The 25,585-nt window shown below is 38.2% G+C and overlaps 1 protein-coding gene across 1 annotated transcript; it reads left to right on the forward strand.

Annotated features, from left to right (window-relative positions):
• The first annotated feature begins 274 nt into the window (after positions 1-274).
• On the forward strand, positions 275-17,433 carry LOC106091847 (vitellogenin-1). Its single transcript, XM_013258529.2, has 3 exons — positions 275-610; positions 16,394-16,650; positions 16,710-17,433. Exons 1-3 carry the CDS (start codon positions 370-372, stop codon positions 17,385-17,387), a joined length of 1,176 nt encoding a protein of 391 aa, XP_013113983.2. The 5' UTR covers positions 275-369; the 3' UTR covers positions 17,388-17,433.
• Positions 17,434-25,585: the final 8,152 nt, after the last annotated feature.

Genomic DNA, 25,585 nt, shown 5'->3' on the forward strand with positions numbered 1-25,585 from the left:
AGACCAGCATTAGACCAATATAACCTCTTATCAAACTAATTACTGGAACTTAATTAATCGCAATTAATAGGTGTGGTTAAAACTACTGGGGCACGCTTTAAAAACCCGCTCGTGGTTATTGGACGCCACTGACTATTATTTGCATTTATACTTAGACTATGATTGTTTTTGTTTGCCGCCGATAAAAGCGCTGAATACATTTCGTAATAAGAGAGACAATAATGTAGTGGAGCATCATTTGTGGATTAAGTGTGAGAATATTTTAAATATTTCAGTTGGAATTCGTTGCTAAGATCGGAAACACGCTAGCAAGCTAAAAGACCGTTATTGAATATTTTGGATGTTCTCACCTACCTACCACTGATCACAATGCTATTGAAATTGCAGATCGTTATTGGGTTTCTTTTGCTTTTGTGTGGATTTAATGGAGTAGAAGGACGCTTAGTTGTCAACAGTGATCAGGTTTTCGAATCTGCGAAAAGCTTGGTGTCTGGAGTTGGCAGACAATTGGCAAAACGGATCCCTTCACCGAAACAATTGTTGCATGCGTCAAAACAAGTGTTAATAGGCCTACCGGAACGCGCAGTTTTTGGAGCATTTCATCAGATATGTGAGTCACGTTTGTTTTGGTTAATTACCTGAGATCTGTTAAGTGAAATTACTTTTGTTATTTTGTGTTTTTTTTTTCGCGACAACAAAGTCATAAGAAGCAAGTAAAAGCGCGTTTAGTTCGGCCGGGCCGAATTTTATATACCCTCCACCATGGATCGCATGTGACAAGTTCTTCGAATGACTGACTTTTTCAAATATCGTAGATCTATATCAAGTTATCGACCGATACGGCCGTATTTGCCATGGCTGTTATTGAATGTCAAAACAAAACGCAATGTGCAAAATTTTAACCAAATCAGATAATAGAATCGGGAGATCGGTTTATATGGCAGCTATAGTAGGCTATGAACCGATTTGAACTAAATTTAGGTTAGGTTGAGAAGAGGGTGCAGATATTAATCCGCCCCATGCCACTATAGACATACACCATAGCCAGTAATCGGCTTGTTGTGCGCTCTAAAATCTATAAAGTAACCTCTAAAAAGAAAATTTTAAGTTAGGAATTCCATACTACTTACAAAATCCTTAATTGTTTTCAATGCCACTCCCCTAAGTTGGTTCATGTCTGATATTGTGTCTCCACCTAAGTACCGGTATCTGTTGACTGCGAAAGCCGTGCAATGACAAAGGAAATGCTTCAACGTCTCATCATCTTCCCCGCATGCCCTACACATACTATCACTTGCCGCACCGATTTTACATAAGTGAGGTCGTAGTACTATGTGTCCCGTTATGATACCAATAGCTATTGTATACTGACCTCCTTCTTACTTCATTTCAGTAATAGCCTCGTCTTCTCACGATTTGGATCCCCCATAGGATTTTCGCCGTCCTACCGACCGTTTCGCTGTTTCAACTCCCTTGACTCGGACTGCGTCGACCCAAAGGGCTTCGGGTTAACCAAGTTTATTGACGGCAGTCCTCTGGCCTTCAACGCCAAATCATCTGCCCTTTCATTTCCCCTTACTCCCTTACGCCTTCTAGTGGTTCAAGAAGTCAAGACCCGAGATTGGTTTATGTGGCAGCTATAACAGGTTGTCACAAAGCAACTACCTTACACATTCCACATTGATAGATGGTCTCGAAGAGGGGATGTGAGCTTTCCAAAAATATATGGCCTAATCTAGACTTGAAGAGGATTACCGCTTTGCTGTCACTGGCTAGAACAGTCGTCTCAGTCATCGTGTCCGTCATGACGGGCCACTGTCTAATTGGAAAACGTGCTGACAGACTGAAGGTTGCCAGTAACGACTTTTGCAGAGGCCGTGAGGACATCGAAGAAGAAGAGTTTATACAATACAGCACCTTCTGTGTGTGTCCCGCACTGGCAGCCGAAAGGAGTTCCACTTTTGGTTATCATTGCGATCAGGATGGTTCAACGGTAGGAAATAGAAGGCTTCTGTTCCCGTGGTATCACAATGGACGAAAACGTCTAAGTGAGTCTGATGGCAGACTGCCACTTAAACCTAACCCTAATAACCTTTATCAGGTTATAGATCGATTTGGACCATACTTGGCACAGATATTGGAAGTAATAACAAAACGCAAATTTTCAACAAAATCGGGTAAGCATTGCGCCTTCTAGGAGCTAAAGAAGTCAATTAGGGAAATCGGCTTATATAGCTATATCAAAACATGGACAGTTTTGGCTCATTTACAATCTAAACCGACCGTGCGTGCTTTCGACAGACAAACAGATAGACGGACCGACAGACTGCCGGACATGGCTAGATCAATTAATATGTCTTGACAGTCAGGAATATGCACATACACTTTATGGGGTCTTAGACGAATATTTCGAGGCTTTCCAAGTGGAAGGACGAAATTCGCATAGCCCAATCCTATGGTGGAGGGTATAAAAATATAATTTGTAAAAAGTTAGAACTGCATTAACGCAATTTTTATGACTGCGATACGAAGAACTGAATCCATTTTAACCGTATTCAGCATACATATTGCAAATAATGCATGTTGATAAAAACCGTATTAGGACTAATAAAAGTTATCGTTGAAAATACGATTCAAATTGGATGACAAATAATCTCTAGGTCTATGAAAGCTAAATCGAAAAATGAACCTTTGTATCCTGTGTTTGCAACAGATGTGGCAGGGGCTAATGCAACTTACCATTCCAAATTTAATGGAAATCAGCTAAAATGTAAACTCTTCGGAGATGGCAAGAATGACCAAAAATTGGGAAGTCGGATAGGAATCTTACAGATGTAGAAAATACAATATAATACAAATATTACAACTCCCAAATCTTTACCTGCCCGTTTCTGTTAAATTTTGTTTCCGTTTCGATAAGGGATCATTGAAATATTACAAAAATCTCCATGATAACATAATACTTTTATTAATATTGTCTCATAAGTTCTGGGGGAATGTCCTACTGAATCAAATCAGTTTTTCTGCTACAAAACCAAAACCTCAAACATGTAAAAAGGCTTTAAGTTCGGCCGGTATATATGTAAACCACCTTTCATCAAAATCCGGTGAAAATTGCATACCTTATGTCCCATAGCAGTTATATCGAAATATGTTCCGATTTGGACCAAATACTTATAAGTACAAGTCATTATTCAATTGTGTATAACAAAATATATGTCTTTTTAGTAGCTATATCTAACAAGTAAAAGCGTGCTAAGTTCGGCCGGGCCGAATCTTACATATCCTCCACCATGGATCGCATTTGTCGAGTTCATCTCCCGGCATCTCTTCTTAGGCAAAAAAGGATATAAGAAAAGATTTGCTCTGCTATTAGGCGATATCAAGATATGGTCCTGTATAAAATTTCAGCCAATTCGAAAAAGAATTGCGCCCTTTGGGGGCTCAAGAAGTACAATAGAGAGATCGATTTATATGGGAGCTGTATCGGGCTATAAACCGATTCAAACCATAATAAACACGTATGTTGATGGTAATGAGAAATCCGTCGTACAAAATTTCAGCCAAATCGGATAATAATTGCACACTCTAGAGGCTCAAGAAGTCAAGACCTAAGATCGGTTTATATGGCAGCTATATCAGGTTATGAACATATTTAAACTTTATTTGACACAGTTGTTGAAAGTAAGTATAAAATACTTCATGAAAATTGTCAACCAAATCGGATAGGAATTGCGCCCTCTAGAAGCTCAAGAAGTCAAGACCCAAGATTGGTTTATATGACAGCTATATCAGGTTATGAACCGATTTGAACCATACTTCGCACAGTTATTGGATATCATAACAAAACACGTCGTGCAAAATTTCATTCCAATCGGATAAGAATTGCGCACTCTAGAGGCTCAAGAAGTCAAGACCCAAGATCGGTTTATATGGCAGCTATATCAGGTTACGGACCTATTTGAACAATACTTAGCTCTGTTGTTGGATATCATAACAAAACACGTCCTGCAAAATTTCATTCCAATCGGATAAGAATTGCGCACTCTAGAGGCTCAAGAAGTCAAGACCCAAGATCGGTTTATATGGCAGCTTTATCAGGTTATGGACCGATTTGAACTATACTTGGCATAGTTGTTGGATATCATAACAAAACACGTCGTGCAAAATTTCATTCCAATCGGATAAGAATTGCGCACTCTAGAAGCTCAAGCAGTCAAGACCCAAGATCGGTTTAAATGACAGCTATATCAGGTTATGGACCGATTTGAACCATACTAGGCACAGTTATTGTATATCGTAACAAAACACGTCGTGCAGAATTTCATTCCAATCGGATAAGAATTGCGCACTCTAGAGGCTCAAGAAGTCAAGACCCAAGATCGGTTTATATGGCAGCTATATCAGGTTATGGACCGATTTAAACCATACTTGGCACAGTTGTTGGATATCATAACAAAAGTCGTCGTGCAAAATTTCATTCCAATCGGGTAAGAATTGCGCACTCTAGAGGATCAAGAAGTCAAGACCCAAGATCGGTTTATATGGCTTATATGGCTATATGGCTATATCAAAACATGGACCGATATGGCTATATCAAAACATGGACCGATATGGCCAATTTACAATACCAACCGACCTACACTAATAAGAAGTATTTGTGCAAAATTTCAAGCGGCTAGCTTTACTCCTTCGGAAGTTAGCGTGCTTTCGACAGACAGACGGACGGACGGACAGACGGACGGACATGGCTAGATCGACATAAAATGTCGCGACGATCAAGAATATATATACTTTATGGGGTCTCAGGCGAATATTTCGAGTAGTTACAAACAGAATGACGAAATTAGTATACCCCCCATCTTATGGTGGAGGGTATAAAAATAAACCGATCTGAACCATATACAATATGAATGTCGAAAAGACTAACATAAGTCACTGTGTAAAATTTCGGTTAAATCGGATTATAAATGCTCCTTTTTTGGGGCCAAGATTTTAAAACAATAAATGTGCTAACACAACTCACTGGCCAAATAGCGGCGGCATCGGACAATAAATGCGTATTTTATGGGCCCAAAACATTAAGTTGAGAGATCGGTCTATAAGGCAGCTATATCCAAATCTGGACAGATTTGAGTGAAATTGAAGAAGGATATCGAAGGACCTAACACAACTAATTGTCCCAAAATTCGGCGACATCGGATAATAAATGCGCTTGTGGCCCCAAAACCTAAAACCGAGAGATCGGTCTATATGGCAGCTATATCCAAATGTAAACCGATCTGTGCCATATTGCAGAAGTATGTCAAGAGGCTTAACCTAAGTCACTGTCCCAAATATCGGTGACATCGGACAATAAATGCGCCTTTAATGGGCCCAAAACCTTAACTCGAGGGATCGGTCTATATGGCAGCTATATCCAAATCTGATCCGATCAGGGCCAAATTAAAGAAAGATTTCGAAGGGTCAAAGACAACTCACTGTCCTAAATTTCAGCAAAATCGGATAATAAATGTGGCTTTCATGGGCCTAAGAGCCTCAATCGGAGGATCGGTCTGTGTGACAGCTATAACCAAACCTAGACCGATCCGGACCAAATTAAGGAAGGATATCGAAGGGCCTTACACAACACACTGTCCCAAATTTCAGCAAAATCGAATAATAATTGTGGCTTTTATGGGCCGAAGACCCCAAATTTCTGCAAAATCGGATAATAAATGTGGCTTTTATTGGCCTAAGACCCTAAATCGGAGGATCGGTCTATATGGGGGCTATATAACCCATCTTCGAACTTAACCTGCTTATGGACAAAAAAAAAAAAAAAAAATCTGTGCAAAATTTCGGCACAATATCTCTATTTTTAAAGACTGTAGAGTGATTTCAACAGACAGACGGACGGACATATCCAGATCGTCTAAGATTTTTACGCTGATCAAGAATATATATACTTTATAGGGTCGGAAATGGATATTTCGATGTGTTGCAAACGGAATGACAAAATGGATATACCCCCATCCTTCGGTGGTGGGTATAAAAAAACAAAAGTAATCACGACAAAATTTGGCGAAAACCGTACATATAACCACCCTTCAAAGACATGCAGCAGAATGTTAACACACTTCCCGCTAATATGCCATTAAGAGTTTAGGGAATGCTTCTTATATAGCGCACATAGTTCTTGATTAGGTACCAACTTATATGTTTTATCGAAAACTCTAACAACTAGCGGTTACTCAAAGGCCTACTCTACAACCGAATATTATTCACAAGGAGTCTTTCCTTAACCCTAAGAAGGTGAAGGTTTTTTTCTCAAACTCCAATGACTGTCTGGAAAGACTCTCTTAGTAACTTGCTCTTCATAATTTGGTTGATGACATCAAAGGTAATTTGGGATTTAACCGAAAAAAATTGACATTTGAAAAGGGGCAGAGATAACCGTTTGAAATAATGATTGGCGAAGGTATGCAAAATTTCAGGGCCCTAAGTTGTCCGGGCGCCTTAGTAGGTTCATTCTTCATTTGTGGTCCAATTCAGATTTTTTTCAATTACGATCGTAATTGAAATATAGGCAATTATCAGTAAAAAAATTATTTGATTCTTTCTTCATTTAGTCATTCCGTTTGCAACAGATCGAATTAACCATTTCTGACCCTACAATGTATAAATATACTCCGGCTTGTCGTAAAATTCCAAGATGTTGTCCGTCCGTCCGTCTGTCCGTCTTATAATCTTTAAAATTCCAATTTTAGATTTATAGTCTGCTATATGTAGTATAATTATTTAAAAAAATTAAATTTTCCTACTGAAAATAATTGTACAATATACTATTGTTCGTAAATGAACTAGTGTGTTAATTAAATTTAATTTCCTATTTGTTTATTTCTAGATGAATAATTTAAATTGAGATATTGAGCTTACACTTTCCACAACCTCGTATTTATTCTATGCGCAAGGCTACCGAGTCAGAGCCTCGACTTCGAGCTTCGTTCGAAGTCTGACCTTTGAGCCGGAGTCGGAGTGCGGTTGGGAGTTGAGGCCAGCATAATCAACACCGAACCGCACTCCCACCCCTGGTTAATAGTTATACTCCGGCCTCAAAACCCCGACTTCGGTCGACTCCGCACCTCTAATTTGGATATACCTGCCATATAAACCGATCTGGCAATTTAGTGTCTTCGAATAGAATTTTTCGTCCTTTTTTGTTGAAATTTAAAACAGTTAGTTGAAGAACTAAAGAACCCCAATATCCGATCCGAATATTGTGTATTGGCCCATACTTACATACACCTGCCACAAGGGACGTAGGCAGGATTTTATTCAAAATGTGCTTGCCCAGTGATAGTTTCGGCAAATCAGTTTAAGTATTTTGATGAAATTTTTTCTTTTGCGCCCATTTTAATTTTCTCTCAAACTATTGTAGTTTTGTGTTCTAACAGGTTATTGTTTGTGTCAGTCAATTGGTTTTTAATGACTTTTATTTCCATAAAACTTTACGCAAACTGAAAACCTTAAGAATTTGTTATTGTTAAATATTTCAAACAAATTTTGACCAGGAGCACACCGCAGCGCAGAGGTCAGCATGTCCGCCTGTGACGCTGAACGCTTGCGTTCGAATCCAGGTGAGAACATCAGAAACAAGTAAAAGCGTACTAAGTTCGAACGGGCCGAATCTTATATACCCTCCACTATGGGTGGCATTTGTCGGGTTTTTTGCGCGGTATCACTTTTTAGGCAAACAAAGAATAATGAATAAGAACTGTTATGCTTTTGGAGTTATATTAAGTTATAGTCCGATTTGGACGATAAATGAATTGAATGCTGAACATTGTAGAAGTCATTGTGTAATATTTAAGTCCATTCAGATAAGAATTGCGCCTTGTAGCGGCTCAAGAAGCAAAGTCGGGAGATAGGTTTATATGGGAGCTGTATGAAGCTAGAGATCGATTCATACCATATTGGACGCGAATATTGAACGGCATGGGTGAAGCCGTTGTACAAACTTTCTGCCAAATAGGATGAGAATTGCGCCCTCTAGAGGGTCAAGAAATCTAATCGTGATATTGGTTTATGTGGCAGCTATATCAAGTTGTAGACTGATTTAAACCATTCTTAACACAGTTGTTGGAAGTCATAAAAAACGCTTCTTGCAAAATTTCAGCTAAATCGGATAAAAATTGCGCCCTCTAGTGGTTCAAAACCCAAGATCGGTTTATTTGGCAGCTATATCAAAACATGGACCGTTTTGAGCCATTTACAATTCCAACCGACCTATACTAATAAGAACAAATTGTGCAAAATTTCAAGCGCCTTGCTTTACTCCTTCGTAAGTTAGCGTGCTATCGACCGACAGACGGACGGTCATGCCTAGATCGATTGAAAATGTCATGACGATCAAGAACACATTAACTTAATGGGGCCTTAGACGAATATTTCGAGGTGTTATAAACAGTATGACGAAATTAGTTTATCCTCATCCTATGGTGGAGGGCATAAAAACTAAACATTTAAAGATGCTCTTATATATAAGACTATTTCGCATCTTCAACCAAGCCACACGGTTGTCTTGCCCTAAAGTCAATTTTCTAACTTTCAACGATATTTTGACTTTCATTTTAGTTTTTTTTCTTTAATCACAAGAGGCAAATTTAGGGATTTATTAACCTACCATTTAAAAAATTAATATCAAGGAAAATGTCTTTCACCAAAGGAAATGTTACTTAAGTAGTTGGAAAATTGATCATCTTTCAATACTGTTTGCTTATCATTGGCTTGAATCTTTACATTTAGGACAACAATTTTTTTCAATGCACCGCCTTTGATATGTAATTCAACATCATTACATCAAGTCTAGTGAAATATACACCATTTGTTAAACCAAGTAGCTATTTCGACACATAGTCCGATCTTGGCCATACTCGCCAGGGACTTTAAGCGTTCTAACATAATTCACTCTATTCTATTTCATTAAACGGGTGATTAGTCTAAACGATAACTATATCCGATCTACGCTATATTCAGGATGTGTAGTGGTCGAGTACAACTCATTGTACCAAAAATTCAGCGAAATTGGGCTTTTTGTAAGACCAAGACCTTAAACCGAGAGGTCTGTATATATGGCTGCTACATTCAAATATAGACTGATCTGAACCATATATGGCACGGATGTCGGATAGACTAACAAAGCTCATTGTGCCAAATTTCAGCGATAGCTCTAGATATAGCCCTTCGTCGAACTTAGCCTGCCTATGGCCAAAATAGAATTTGTGCGAAGTCTCAGCTCAATATTTCTATTATTAAGACTGTGGCATGATTTCGACAGACACACGGACAGGTGGGCGGACGGACATGGTTAGATCGTCTTAGATTTTTACAACAATCAAGAATATATAAACTGAAATATCCATTTCGATGTGTTGCAAATGGAATGACAAAACGAACATACTCTGGTGGTGGATAAACAAATTTGACTGAAAATGTTATCTTTTTCAATTAAGTAATATGTTAAATAGCTTTAACGATCGAAGAAGATATCGTAAACTCGTTTTCGTGGAATATTCGATGTAAGTATATTCCGAAAAAAAACGAGTTTACGATGTTAGTACGACGCTAACCAAGTTCGATACCGTTCACACTAGCTGTTCCTTTAAAAACTTAAGTAAAAATTTAAAATTTTCAATCATATTTTTAATTGCATCAATTAGAAATTTCAACACTTTTCAATCACTTTTTAATTGAATCTGCAATTTTTTATACCCACCAGCCACATTTATTATTCGATTTTGCTGAAATTTGGGACAGGGAGTAGTGTTAGGGCCTTCGACATCCTTCGTCAATTTGGCTCAGATGTGTCCAGATTTGGATATAGCTGCCATATAGACCGATCCTCCGATTTAGGGTCTTAGGCGCATAAAAGGCGCATTTATTATCCGATGTTACCGATATTTTGGACAGTGAGTTAAGTTAAGCCCCTTGACATATTTCTGCATTATGGCACAGATCGGTCCAGATTTAGATAAAGCTGCCATATAGACCGATCTCTCGATTTCATTTATTGTCCGATGTTGCCGAAATTCGGGACAGAGAGTTAAGTTAAGCCCCTTCACATATTTCTGCAATTTGGTCTAGATCGATCAAGATTTGCATATAGATGCCATATAGACCCATATCTCGATTTAAAGTCTTGGCCCCAAAAAAGGCGCATTTATAATCCGATTTAACTGAAATTTTACACAGTGACTTATGTTAGGCTTTTCGTCATTCATATTGTATATGGTTCAGATCGGTTTATTTTGAAATATAGCTACTAAAAAGACCAATATTTTGTTATATACAATTGAACAATGGCTTGTATTTATTAGTATTTGATCCGACTCGGATCTTATTTCGGTAAAACTGCTATGGGACATAAGGTGTGCAATTTTCACCGGTTGTCAAATTCATCGGTTGTGCAATTTTCACCTTTTGTCAAATTAAGCTGTCTAGGGGTTCAGAAGCCAATATGAGAGATGGGTTATTATGAGAGCTATATCAGCTTATTGGCCGTTTTGCACTTTACTAACCACAGACATTGCAAGTCATCGCAGAAGACATCGTGCCAAATTTCAATCAAGTCGATTGAGAACTACCCCCTCTAAGGACTCAACGAGCCAAATCAACAGATTGGTTTATATGGGAGATTAAAATTGGTTTATTATCAGATTATAGACCAAATTTATTGTAAGAGCCAAAATAGACATTGTGCAAAATTTCTGCTTGATCGGACTAAGGGCTCAAAAAGTCAAATCGGGAGAACGGTTTATATTGGAGCTACAATATATCTAAACGTAGACCGATTTGTCCAATTAAAGGTCGTAACCGACCTGCATCAATGAGAAGTACCTGCTTTAAAATTTTCCAGATATCCTACAATAAATGTTACATAATTTTTCTTCTCAAACCAAAGTAATATGAGCAGTTCCCAACACTTGCCAATTTGTAAATTTTTGTATGATTTTTTTAAAGCCACTCCTTAGTGGAATACTCACGGGCAAAATTTGCATTTGCAAATTTGCAGCCATTTTATATGAGAACCACTCACTTAAACAAACATCTCAAAATAATGGCAAACTGTCGCAATTTTGACTATAATGGACCTGATAGTACTTTTGCATTGCCATTTGGCAACATCAGGGCGATCAGAGCTAAATACCCGATTTTTATACCCTCAACCTTAGGATAGGGGTATACTAATATCGTAATACTGCCATATAAACTAATCCTAGTTCTTGACTTCTTGGACCTTTAGAGGGCGCAATTTTTACCCAATGTGTCTGAAATTTTCCATGAAGTGTTTTGTTTTGACTTCCAACAACTACTACCCGGTTATACTTCTTGAGCCTTTAATAGGCGCAATTCTTATCCGATTTGACTGAAATTTGGCATAATGTGTTTCGCTTCCAACAACTATGCTAAGTATGGCCTAAATCGATCTATAACCTTATATAGCTCCCATATATAAGGCGATCTCCCGATTTTACTTCTTGAGCCGCTAATTCTTATCCGATTTGCCTTAAATTTTGCACAGTGATTGCTACTATGGCCTTCAAGTGTGCTACGATATGAAGAAGCTGTTAGGACATCGAAGAAGAAGAGACTATAAAACACCTTCTGCGTGATGTCCAGCACTAGCAATGAGAAGGAGTTCCACTTTAGGTTCTCATTTTTTTAAGAATCTGTCTGTCTGTTGGATGTAAACATTCACAAGTTATTGGGATTTTTGAAGCGTTCTGAATGGTTCAACGGTAGGAACTAGAAGACATCTTCCTTCTTCTGTTCCTGGGGTATCAAATGGACGAAAACGTGTGAGTCTGATGGTAGACCCTTAAACCTAACCTAACACAACTTAGCTACCATATAAGCCGATCTCGCGGTGCAATTATCATCCGATTTGGCTGAAATTTTGTACAATGACTTCTGCTACGACTCTCGAAAACTTCGGCAATTGTGGTCCAAATCGATATATATAAACTGATATAGATCCCATATAAGCCAATCTCTTGATTTAAGTGATTTCGACAGACCGAAACGGACATGGCTAGTTCGAATCAGAATTTTGAGACGATCAAGAATATATATACATTATGGGGTCCTATATCAATATTTCGAGGTGTTACAAACGAAATGGCTAGATTAGTATACCTCAACCTATGGTGGTGGGTATAAAAAGGACAGCACTCATTAACATGTGGGCTAATTTGGGTGCACTTTACAAACACCCCGGTAGTTTGTAAAGATATTGACTTCTTGAGCTGCTAGAAGCCTCAAAGATTAGCCGATTTGATATCTTTAAAGTAATCAAATAATAATTCGGATACATTTTTATGCAGGGTGGGGCGGCCACCCACGAACTTACAAACATACAACAAATTTTGCCCATGAACATTCCACTAAGGAAAAGGGCAAATTTCTCACATATCAATGAGTGCAGTCGGATTCAAGTTTAATGCTCAACGATAAGGGCCTCCTTTTTATAGCCGAGTCCAAACGGCGTGCCGCAGTGCGACACCTGTTTTGAGAGAAGTTTTACATGGCATAGTGTCTCACAAATGTTGCCAGCATTAGCCCTGGAAAAATATCAGCATCGTGCTCTACTTTCAAATTTCTTTAATTTTAGTCCCAACTGCCTTTGATTTAGGGGGAGTTTATGGGTTAGCACGACCCCCAAACATTTGTCCTCAAACTTGGATATCAAATTCGTTTTCTATTATCAAATACCTATTATTTATTGCCATAGTACGCAATCATGGCCGGTTTGAAGGGAGTTTAGAGGCGGACCCTGAAGTAATTTCAGCATCGATTTTGTTTGAGCCCTATAATGTCAAGCATTTTGAATGAGGCTGTCAAGATATTCAGGGCCAGGGGGTTTCTTTTAGAGTCACACTATTTAATTTTTTGTATTGGTTATCTACATTCAAAATTATATTTCAAAGCGACCACTTGGGATACTACATTCTTAAAGATCCGTAGGTCCTCCTGTCTCCATCCCTATTTGAGGGTAAAAAGTGTACTCTACTATCAAAGACCTTTTAGTCCTGTCCTATTCGATCGTGATCGGCCTTCATATATTATTTCATATTATTCATACATTATTCTTAATTCCTTTTCTTGGTAGGATAGGGGGTGGGGGATTGTCCTCTGACACGTCCTCTCATTTGAGTACAATATATTCTCGGTGATCCTACATGACTGTTTGGCGTTGCATTTATTAAAAGGAGAGGGTCGGTCCCCTCAACGCTAAGAAACAAACGACAATTAATTTGAGTCTTTTATTGTCGTGATCTACTGTCCTGCGGAACGATAGGACGTGACCCATATGCTTGAATCCTTATACCAACATTAGATTCGAAATATACTGTCATACCCCTTTCTTTAAATTGACATATTATCCCGATCGAACTGCACGTCCTATTTTAGGACATTTAGTGGGTGGGCCGGTCCCACACTCCCTCCTATTTGTGCATGCCAGATTCGTAGTCAAGTCCCAAAGACCTTTCATTCGATACCCATTTTGTGACGTTGGATATTTATTTAATGTTTTGGGGGCCCCCTAGACACCTTGAACCTTGAACTCAGCTTCCAATTATCTTTCGTTTGATACCCAAATTGTCCCAATCGATAAACATGTCCTGTTGAGGTGTTTTCGAGGGTGGGGAGGTGCATCAGACACCAAAGAATACATTTTTATATCAGCATTGTACTCCACCTTTAAGTAGCTTTCATTTGATATCCATATTTTCCCAATCGGTAAATTTGTCCTGCAATGGAGACAAAATAATTTTTTTTCTCAGATTTGTATTCTACTTTTAAATTCCTTTTATTTGATACCCATATTACTCAAAGCGGTTAAAGTGTCTTGTTGGGTTATGTTTTTGGGGGTGGGGGCCCCCCGACACTTAGGGTAACATTTCAATGCCAAGTTCGTACACTACTCTCAAATATCTTTCATTTGATCTACATATTGCCCAAAGCGGTACAAGTGTTCTCTTGGGGCTTTTTTGAGGGTGGGGGAACCCCCCGAAACTTAAGAGTGAATTTTGTATACCAAATTCGTACTCTACTCTTAAATACTTTTCATTTGATACCCATATTGTTCTAATCGGTGCACATGTCCGTTCGGATGGGTTTTAGGATGGGGCGTCCTACCAGATTATTTGACCTCAAAATTTTTAACCAATTTCCTGTTTTTGGTATACCATAATGTGGCATACAAAAAATCGGTGCAAGCATCTCCGAGATCTGGCGTTTTTGAAAATTGAGGTATGGGGGAGGGTCTGGATATCAAACAAGTAAAAAGGCGTTAAGTTCGGCCGGGCCGAACTTTGGATACCCACCACCTCGGGTATATATGTAAACCACCTTTCATCAAAATTCGGTGAAAATTTCATACCTTATACTCATATACCTCATACCGATCTGAATTATATACGACACAGATGTCAAAAAGCCGAACATAAGTCACTGTGTCAAATTTTAGTGAAATCGGATTATAAATGCAACTTTTATGGGGCCAAGACTTTAAATCGAGATATCGGTCTACATGGCAGCTATATCCAAATCTGGACCGATTTGGGCCAAGTTGCATAAACATGTCGAAGAGCCTAACACTAAGCACTGTCCCAAATTTCGGCGAAATCGGACAATAAATGCCTCTTTTATGGGCCCTAAACCTTAAATCCAGAGATCGGTCTATATGGCAGCTATATTCAAATCTGGACCGATCTGGGCAAAATTGAAGAAGGACGACGAACAGCCTAACCAAACTCACTGTCTCAAATTTCAGCGACATCGGACAATAAATGCGTCTTTTATGGCCCCAAAACCTAAAACTAGATATCGGTCTATATGGCAGCTATATCCAAATCTGGACCGATCTGTGCGATATTGCAGAAGTATGTCAAGGGGTTTAACTTAACTCACTGTTCCAAATTTCGGGGAATAAATGAGCATTTTATGGGCCCAAAACCATAAATCAAGAAATCGGTCGATATGGCAGGTATATCCAAATTTGAACCGATCTGGACCAAATTGAAGAAATATGTCAAAGGGCCTAACACATCTCACTGTCCCAAATTTCAGCAAAATCGGATAATGAATGTGGCTATTATGGGCCTTACACCATAAATCGGAGGATCGATCTATATGGCAGCTATATCCAAATCTGAATCGATCTGGACCAAATTAAAGAAACATGTCAAAGGGCCTAAGACAACTCACCGTCCCAAATTTCAGCGAAATCGGACCATAAATGTGGCTTTTATGGGCCTTAGACCCTAAATCGGAGGATCGGTCTATATGGCAGCTATATCCAAATCTGGACCGATCTGTGCGATATTGCAGAAGTATGTCAAGGGGTTTAACTTAACTCACTGTTCCAAATTTCGGGGAATAAATGAGCATTTTATGAGCCCAAAACCATAAATCAAGAAATCGGTCTATATGGCAGCTATATCCAAATCTGGACCGATCTGAGCCAAATTAACGAAGGATGTCGATGGGCCTTACACAATTCACTGCCCCGAATTTCATCAAAATCGGATAATAAATGTGGCTTTTGTGGGCCTAAGACCCTAAACCGGAGGATCGGTCTATATGGCAGCTATATCTAAATCTGAATCGATCTGGACCAAATTAAAGAAACATGTCAAAGGGCCTAAGACAATTCACTGTCCCAAATTTCAGCGAAATCGGATAATAAATGTGGCTTTTATGGGCCTTAGAACCTAAATCGGAGGATCGGTCTATATGGCAGCTATATCCAAATCTAGACCGATCTGAACCAAATTGACAAAGGATGTCGAAGGGCCTAACCCAACTCACTGTCCCAAATTTCAACAAAATCGGATAATAAATGTGGCTTTTGTGGGCCTAAGACCCTAAATCGGCGTATCGGTCTATATGGGGGCTATATCAAGATATAGTCCGATATAGCCCATCTTCGAACTTAACCCGATTATGGACAAAAAAAGAATCTGTGCAAAATTTCAGCTCAATATCTCTATTTTTAAAGACTGTAGCGTGATTTCAACAGACAGACGGACAGACGGACGGACATGGCTAGATCATCTTAGATTTTTACGCTGATCAAGAATATATATACTTTATAGGGTCGGAAATGGATATTTCGATGTGTTGCAAACGGAATGACAAAATTATTATACCCCCATCCTTCGGTGGTGGGTATAAAAATATAGTACCCTGTTTCCACCGGGGGCCCAAACTCTACCAAAATGGTTCAGCCATTTTTGAGTCTATACGGAACAAACAAACAAACTAACAGACTAACAAACCAACAAACTAACAAACAAAGCGCAACAATTTCATTTTTATGTAATAGATTGAAATAATCTTGTTTCAGGCTCAATCTACTTGGAATCGGAAAATATCAATCCCTCAGTTACTCCCGACATCAAAGACATGTCATTTCAACTAAGAACAGCATGCCACAACGAAAGTTTTCCGGTGCAAGAAGCAGAGAAAATCTTACAAAGTCCCCATTTCGATCTTAATAAAAAGGTTGTGCTCTTTGTGAGCGGTTGGACAACTACGCTCAACTCAAGCTCGGTTTCCCATTTGTCTAAGGCTTATAACTGCAGAGGTGATTATAATTTTTTAGTAAGTCATAAAAGAAATTAACATTAAAACTTTTTAATTATTTTCGCGGTAATTTTTAGGCTCTCAATGCTTCGGACTACATTGATACCTTGTACACATGGTCCGCATTCAACACTGAAGAAATGGGCCGTATTGTAGCGCTTGGCTTACTAAAATTGATTACCAAAGTTCCCATAGAGAATTTACATTTGGTTGGCTTTAGTCTGGGAGCTCATATTGTGGGTTCGGCCGGTCGTTATTTTTACGAATTTACCGGAAAACGTTTGCCGCGCATAACTGGCTTAGATCCCGCCAACCCCTGCTTCAATGAGGGCGAGTATTTATCGGGTCTTCAACGAGGTGATGCCGATTTTATAGATGTTATACACACAAACCCGGGAGGCTTAGGAAAACGTGGTCATTTGGGTGATGTAGATTTCTATGCCGGAGGATATTCAAATGTCAAGCCAGGTTGTTCACTTTTCAGCTGTTCCCATCAACGTGCTTGGCGTTTTTATGGCGAATCCGTCTACCCTGGTCATGAGATGGATTTCATGGCCACACGCTGTAAGTCCTTACGAAAGGTGGACAATGGGATGTGCACTTCGGAGTCAATACCAATGGGATTTGATACTACGATTGGCGTAAAGGGTGTCTATGTCGTTAGCGTAAAGTCAAAATCGCCGTTTGGAAAACATGCAAATCCTGTAGATGACATTATAAGTAGTAGTTGTGGTTTATGCAGCAGTGATAAATGATAATATTGTTAAATAGAAAATAAAAGTAATTGATATAGAAAATTTATTTAAGATTTATATTTCCTCAAAGACATTGTGCAATATTTCTGAAAAATGTTCTAATTGTCAAATATTGTTGTACCAACGTTACATACTCGGAAGGTATGCTTTTACCATTGCACAGTTCTCTAATAAATAAATAATAAGGTGAAGAAATGGTAGTTAGTGCTAAAGGGTAATTTTTTTGAGGTTAGGATTTTCATGCATTAGTATTTGACAGATCACGTGGGATTTCAGACATGGTGTCAAAGAGAAAGATGCTCAGTATGCTTTGACATTTCATCATGAATAGACTTACTAACGAGCAACGCTTGCAAATCATTGAATTTTATTACCAAAATCAGTGTTCGGTTCGAAATGTGTTCATTCATCGTAACGCTGCGTCCAACAGCATCTTTGAAAAAATACGGTCCAATGATTCCACCAGCGTACAAACCACACCAAACAGTGCAATTTTCGGGATGCATGGGCAGTTCTTGAACGGCTTCTGGTTGCTCTTCACTCCAAATGCGGCAATTTTGCTTATTTACGTAGCCATTCAACCAGAAATGAGCCTCATCGCTGAACAAAATTTGTCAAAATTTGAACACATTTCGAACCGAACACTGATTTTGGTAATAAAATTCAATGATTTGCAAGCGTTGCTCGGTAGTAAGTCTATTCATGATGAAATGTCAAAGCATACTGAGCATCTTTCTCTTTGACACCATGTCTGAAATCCCACGTGATCTGTCAAATACTAATGCATGAAAATCCTAACCTCAAAAAAATCACCCTTTAGTATCCGACCATGGCGGCGATGTGAATACCGCAAAACCAATCTCTGATGATTGTACAGCATGTTTATCTGCTAGTCAAAAGCAGTTCCAAGTAGCATAGGCCAGACTGAAGAACAACAAGAGAGCAGAAGCCGATGAATTGCCCGCTGAACTACTTAGGACCGGAGGAAACACGTTAATAAGGCTTATGCATAAGCTTGTCTACGCGGTCTGGCTAGAAGAACGCATACCCGATGACTGGAACCTCAGCATACTATGTCCATGTCAGAGGAATAATTGTTTACAAGAAACGTGCGTATTGATTGAAAGATTTAAACTTTAAGTCAATGACATAATTGGGTCCTATTAATGCAGCTTTAGACCTGGTTAATCCCCCATACGCATATCGGCGTCACATGACCACGAACTGTTTGACCTGTATGACGAAGTATCAAAATACAACAGTTGCGTTGTTTAGGTCATGTTGTTAGAATGAATGACGGAGTTCCAGCGAAGAAGTCTTTTGGAAACGACCTCGGTGGAACACACAAATCGGGACGAGCAAATGTCCGATGGAAAGATCAAGTGGTGAAAGACATCTCGAAACTTGATGTCGGAGAATTTAGTATGAGGCAGAAAATCGAGGGGCTTTGGAAAAATCTTCTAAAGAGGTAGAGGCACGCCATTCAGAATCGTCTATAGAAAGAAGGTGCCTTATTCTTGAGCTTAAACTTGAATCGGACAGCACTCATTAAAATGTGGGAAGTTTGCGCCTGTTTTTTAATGGAATGTTCATGAGCAAATTTGCATATGCTTATACGCAGTTTGAAAACTCAACGATAGTCAAAAGCCCTCTTCCAGGCGGGTTTTTGGCGCTTTCAAAAATGTTGGATCCCAACTTCATTTTCCTTCATATATATAAATTATAAATTAAACATTCTCTTCTGCCAAGGAGACAAGTACAAGCGTTGGTACCTTGGATGTCCTGCTGAAAGCATAACTTCCTTTTTAAACGGTTTAATGCCTAGATCACTTACGGTAGCATACATCGTGTCGTACGTTGAGCTTCCTCGCAGATGTCGCTTAGAATCCCAAAATAGGGGTACTGCGCTTATAAAAAGGGCTGCACGTGGTATTAATTTTTTAAATTTTCACTACTATAGAGAGAGCCTTATACGGCTGATAAGAACTTCTAAACCAAATCGGATCATTGAGCTCGTATCGAAAGAGAGACAAACAAAAATGTTCACTACTATTTAAATTGAACCAATTCTAAATGAAGGAGTCTATTAGCATACATAATATATAAACGATGCTAACAGTTTTTAACTTAATAATTTTAATATGTTTTAGGTGCCTTAAGCTTTCCAGTTCTTAAACGATGGATATGAATCATGAATCAGCGAATATAAAATCAGTCAATGAAGCCTAGGATGGCCGGGTTGTAACATTATTTGAAATCCAAATTATTGTTTCAATGTACATATATATAACCCAAAAGTTAAATTGATTAATATTGCATTAAACAAGTAAAAGCGTGCTAAGTGCGGCCGGGCTGAATCTTATATACCCTCCACCATGGATCGCATTAGTCACGTTCTTTGTCCAGTATCTCCTAATAGGCAAACAAATCAAAATGGATAAAAATTTCCATGCTATTGGAGCCATAACAGGTTATGAATCCACTCGGACCACACTTGGTTTAGATGTTAGAGACCATAGTCATTGTGCAAAATGTCAGTCAAATCGGAGAAGAATTGTGCCCTATAGGGACTCAAGAAGTAATATCGGGAGATCGGTTTATATGGGAGCTACATCAGGTTATAGAACAATTCAAACCATATTTGGCGCGTATGTTGAAGGTCATGGGCAAAGTCGTTGTACAAAACTCCAGCCAAACCGGATAATATTGCGCCCTATATTGGCTCAAGAAGTATATTGGTGAGATCGGTTTATATGGCAGCTACATCAGGTTATGAACCGATTTCAACCATACTAGGCAAAGTTGTTGGAAGTGGAAACAAAACACTTTATGCAAAATTTTAAACAAATCTCAAATAATTGCGCACTCTAAAGGCTCAAAAAGTTAAGTCCAAGATCGGGTTAGACACGGACAAATATGCCTATATCGACTTAAAATGTCATGGCTATCAAGAATATATAGACTTTATGGGGTCTTAAAACAATATTTCGATAAACGGAATGGCGTTGTTAGTATACCCCCATGCAATGGTGGACGGTAAAAAAATGTCTTACAATAACTATCAGACACTCAACCGAATTTGTTATTCAAAACAGCAAAACTGTTTGCTAAAACAGCAAAACTGTTTGCTAAAACAGCAGTTTTTTTTTTACTGAAAATGGGAATGCAGATGTTACTACCGTTTTAGCAAACATGGGGCTGCTGTATCAGCAAACACTTCTTATTGCTATTTCAACTAACAAAATCTGCTGTTTTTAGTACTAAAGTCTACAGGCAAAAATTGTATGCTACTTTTCATGGTTTATTGTTACTTGTTTTGATTACCTTAGGCATTTTTAAGTATTTTTTTAGAAACAAAGTTGGAAGAGATTATTTTTTTTGCGGAATATTACTGTAAAGAAGCTACCAGATCCATCCATTGGTATACATTTAGAAAGGTGGATGAGCTAGCTCGCTTTAATAATGTGTACATGACTGGCATGACTTTTCGTATCTTAAATCCGAATCTTATATACCCTCCACCATAGATCGCATTTGTCGAGTTCTATGCGCAGTATCATTTTTTAGGCAAACAATGAATATTGAATAAGAACTGTTATGCTATTGGTGCTATATCAAGTTTTAGTCCGATTCGGACCATAAATGAATGCTGAACATTGTAGAAGTCATCGTGTAATATTTTAGTTCATTCGGATAATAATTGCGCCTTGTAGGGGCTCAAGAAGCAAAATCGAGGTAGAGGTTTATATGGGAACTGTATCAAGCTATTGATCGATTCAGACCATATTAGACACGTATGTTGAAGGTCATGAGAGAAGCCGATGAACAAAATTTATGCCAAATCGGATGAGAATTGCGCCCTCTAGAGGCTCAAGAAGTCAAGACCCAATATCGGTTTATATGGCAGCTACATCGAAACATGGACCGATTTGGCCCATTAAAATACCAAATACTACACTAATTAAAAGTATTTGTGTAAAATTTCAAGTGGCTAGCTTTACTCCTTCGAAAGTTAGTGTGCTTTCGGCAGACAGACGGAGGGACGGATGGACGGACAGATGCACGGACATGGCTAGATGAACTTAAAATTACATGACGATCAAGAATATATATACTTCATGGGGTTTCTGACGCACATTTCTAGGTGTTACAAACAGAATGATGAAATTAGTATACCCCTATCCTATGATGGGTGATTAAAAACATTCTCTGAGACACACATTTCCATATGTGTTTTTTTTTTATACCATCCACCGAAGGATGAGGGTATATTCATTTTGTCATTCCGTTTGCAATATATCGGAATATCCATTTCCGACCCTATGAAGTATATATATCCTTGATCGTCGTAAAAATCAAAGACGACTATCCCTGTCGATAAGCAGGTTAAGTTCGAAGATGGGCTTTATCGGACTATATCTTGATATAGCCCCCATATAGACCGATCCGCCGATTTAGTGTCTTAGGCCCGTAAAAACCACATATATTATCAGATTTTGCAGAAATTTGAGACAGTGTGTTGTGTAAGTCCACCCGATATCCTTCTTTAATTTGGCCCTGATTGGTCCAGATTTGTATGTAGCTGCCATATAGACCGATCTCCCGACCTAAAATTTTGGGCCAGTAAAAGGCGCATGAATTGTCCGATTTCGCCGAAATTTGGGACAAAGAGTTGTGTTTGGCCCTTCGATATCCCTCTTCAATTTGGCCCTGCTCGGTCTAGATTTGGATATAGCTGTCATGTAAACCAATCTGTCGATTAAAGGTTTTGGGCCAACAAAAGGCACATTAATAAAACGATTTCGCTGAAATTTGACACAGTGACTTATGTAAGGCTTTTCGACATTCGTGTCGTATATGGTTCAGATCGGTCTATATTTGTATATAGCTATCAAAAACGCCAATATTTTGTTCTACAAAATTAAACAATCACTTGTACTTATTAGACCACTCAATGTCCGTGCCGAATTTGGTACAAATCGGGCTATATTTCGGTATAGCTGCAATGGGGCATAAAATATTCATGATAGGAAAGTAATAGTTGGGAAGTTATTCAACAATACACCCAGAATATTTATTATGCTGATATCAGCAAACACTGTCTGCTATTATTTTATTGAAAATATTAAACTTTTGATGAATTTATTTACAATTTTTAAACTCCTTAATAATAATTGAAGCATTTGCTATGTTTTAATAAAAAAATTAAAATTTTTAAGCGTTAATTTTTTGTTCAAAGGAATAAATATAAGAATAGTAGATATTTTGTCTGCTGTTATTTAAATTCGTTCAAAAATTAGAAAATTGGAAAAATGTTTATGTTATATGATTGTTAAATTAGAAGATAAGATGAAAAAAAAAATTGAAATATTTATGAGATTTCAGAGCATTTTGAAAACATCAGAAAATGTTGGCTGTTTCAAAAAAGTGAAAAAAAAAATACTCTTGTCCCACTTTCACCAGAATTTCTACTGTTGTATCTAACATTTTTGCTGTTTTTACTAATAAATTTCTTTGAGTGTACGTTATCATGTGCATATCAATTGAAATTTTTAAAAATCAATTTACCAAATATGATATTTTGAATCTAAAAATTCCATTAATGCTCCGTTGTGTATTGTTTATTTGAGTCAATTATATTGATGCAAGAGCCATTATTAGCGGATTAAATAATGTTAAAATCGTTGTATGTTCTGTGACGAAAATTGCTAAAGTGTCAAATCCTCTTACTATTCTGAAAACTAAAAATTATTGTCGACATTCTTACACACATTACTAATAAGCGTACAGTACCCAACAACGAGTATATGCCGACTTTATTTACCGCTTACCATATACACTCAATGTTTCATACATTATATAAACATATCCACACATATTCGATTAATTTTTACCGCCTTTATTTCACACATGATTTACTTTTGCGATACTGATATTCGCTGTGTTTTACTTAAGTATTGGATAGATAAGCCGTGAAGATCAAAAATAAAACGCAAAAAAATGGTATGATATGTTTTTCAAAAACAAGTGGTGCCACTTGCGAAATACCTCTATTGTGAATGACAAGAGATGTTCTACATAAGCTTGAACTGGTAATTTATCCAGAACTTCGTTGTCCTCCGTTCATTGCACTGCACTATATAGTACTAAAATAAAACCCAGCTATTATATAAACTTTACGTAATCGACAGAGATTATTCTATTCCATTGCCTAATAGACCTCCCCTTTTAATAGTCAATGATGTGTAATGAGAGTAAACAAAATGCCTTTTTTATACCCTCCACTATAGATCAAGGAGTATACTTATTTCGTCATTCCGTTTGTAACACATCGAAATATTGATCTGAGACCCAAACAAGTAAAAGCGTGCTAAGTTCGGCCGGCCCGAATCTTATATACCCTTCACCATGGATCGCATTTGTCGAGTTCTTTTCCCGGTATCTCTTCTTAGGCAAAATAAAGGATATAAGAAAAGATTTGCTCTGCTATTAGAGCGATATCATGATATGGTCCGGTTTGGACCACAATTAAATTATATGTTGGAAACCTGTGTAAAATGTCAGCCAATTCGAATAAGAATTGCGCCCTTTGTGGGTTCAAGAAGTAAAATAGAGAGATCGATTGATATGGGAGCTGTATCGGGCTATAGACCGATTCAGACCATAATAAACACGTATGTTAATTGTCATGAGAGAATCCGTCGTACAAAATTTCAGGCAAATCGGATAATAATTTCGACCTCTAGAGGCTCAAGAAGTTAAGATCCCAGATCGGTTAATATGGCAGCTATATCAGGTTATGAACCGACTTGTACTTTATATGACATAGTTGTTGAAAGTAACAATAAACAAGTAAAAGCGTGCTAAGTTCGGCCGGGCCGAATCTTATATACCCTCCACCATGGATCGCATTTGTCGAGTTCTTTTCCCGGCATCTCTTCTTAGGCAAAAAAGGATATAAGAAAAGAGTTGCTCTGCTATTAAAACGATATCAAGATATGGTCCGGTTTGGACCACAATTAAATTATATGTTGGAGACCTGTGTAAAATTTCAGCCAATTCGTATAAGAATTGCGTCCATTGGGGCTCACGAAGTAAAATAGAGAGAACGATTTATACGGGATCTGTATCGGGCTATAGAACGATTCAGACCATTATAAACACGTTTGTTGATGGTCATGAGAGGATTCGTCGTACAAAATTTCAGGCATATCGGATAATAATTGCGACCTCTAGGGATCAAGTAGTCAAGATCCCAGATCGGTTTATATGGCAGCTATATCAGGTTATGAACCGATTTGAACCTTATTTGACACAGTTGTTGAAAGTAAAAATAAAATACGTCATGCAAAATTTCAGCCAAATCGGATAGGAATTGCGCCCTCTAAAAGCTCAAGAAGTCAAATCCCCAGATCGGTTTATATGACAGCTATATCAGGTTATGGACCGATTTCAACCATACTTAGCACAGTTGTTGGATATCATAACGAAATACTTCGTGCAAAAATTCATTCCAATCGGATAAGAATTGTGCACTCTAGAGGCTCAAGAAGTCAAGACCCAAGATCGGTTTATATGGCAGCTATATCAGGTTATGAGCCGATTTGAACCATACTTGGCACAGTTGTTGGATATCATAACAAAACATGTCGTGCACAATTTCATTCTGATCGGATAAGAATTGTGCACGCTAGAGGCTCAAGAAGTCAAGACCCAAGATCGGTTTATATGGTAGCTATATCAGGTTATGGACCGATTTAAACCATACTTGGCACAGTTGTTGGATATCATAACAAAACACGTCGTGCAAAATTTCATTCCTATCGGATAAGAATTGCGCACTCTAGAGGCTCAAGAAGTCAAGACCCAAGATCGGTTTATATGGCAGCTATATCAGGTTATGGACCGATTTGAACCATACTTGGCACAGTTGTTGGATATAATAATAAAACACGACATGCAAAATTTCATTCTGATCGGGTAAGAATTGCGCTCGCTAGAGGCTCAAGAAGTCAAGACCCAAGATCGGTTTATATGGCAGCTATATCAGGTTATGGACCGATTTGAACTATACTTGGCGCAGTTGTTGGATATCATAACAAAACACGTCGTGCAAAAATTCATTCCAATCGGATAAGAATTGAGCACTCTAGAGGCTCAAGAAGTCAAGACCCAAGATCGGGTTATATGGCAGCTAT

Source organism: Stomoxys calcitrans, chromosome 4 (assembly GCF_963082655.1).
Source record: "Stomoxys calcitrans chromosome 4, idStoCalc2.1, whole genome shotgun sequence".
Taxonomy (NCBI): Eukaryota; Metazoa; Arthropoda; class Insecta; order Diptera; family Muscidae; genus Stomoxys; species Stomoxys calcitrans.

Coding starts and splice junctions, on each gene's coding strand:
- LOC106091847 (XM_013258529.2), top strand. CDS start 370: ATGCTATTGAAATTGCAGATCGTTATTGGGTTTCTTTTGCTTTTGTGT. Junction 611..16,393: donor TGGAGCATTTCATCAGATAT/GTGAGTCACGTT, acceptor ATCTTGTTTCAG/GCTCAATCTACTTGGAATCG. Junction 16,651..16,709: donor GAGGTGATTATAATTTTTTA/GTAAGTCATAAA, acceptor GGTAATTTTTAG/GCTCTCAATGCTTCGGACTA.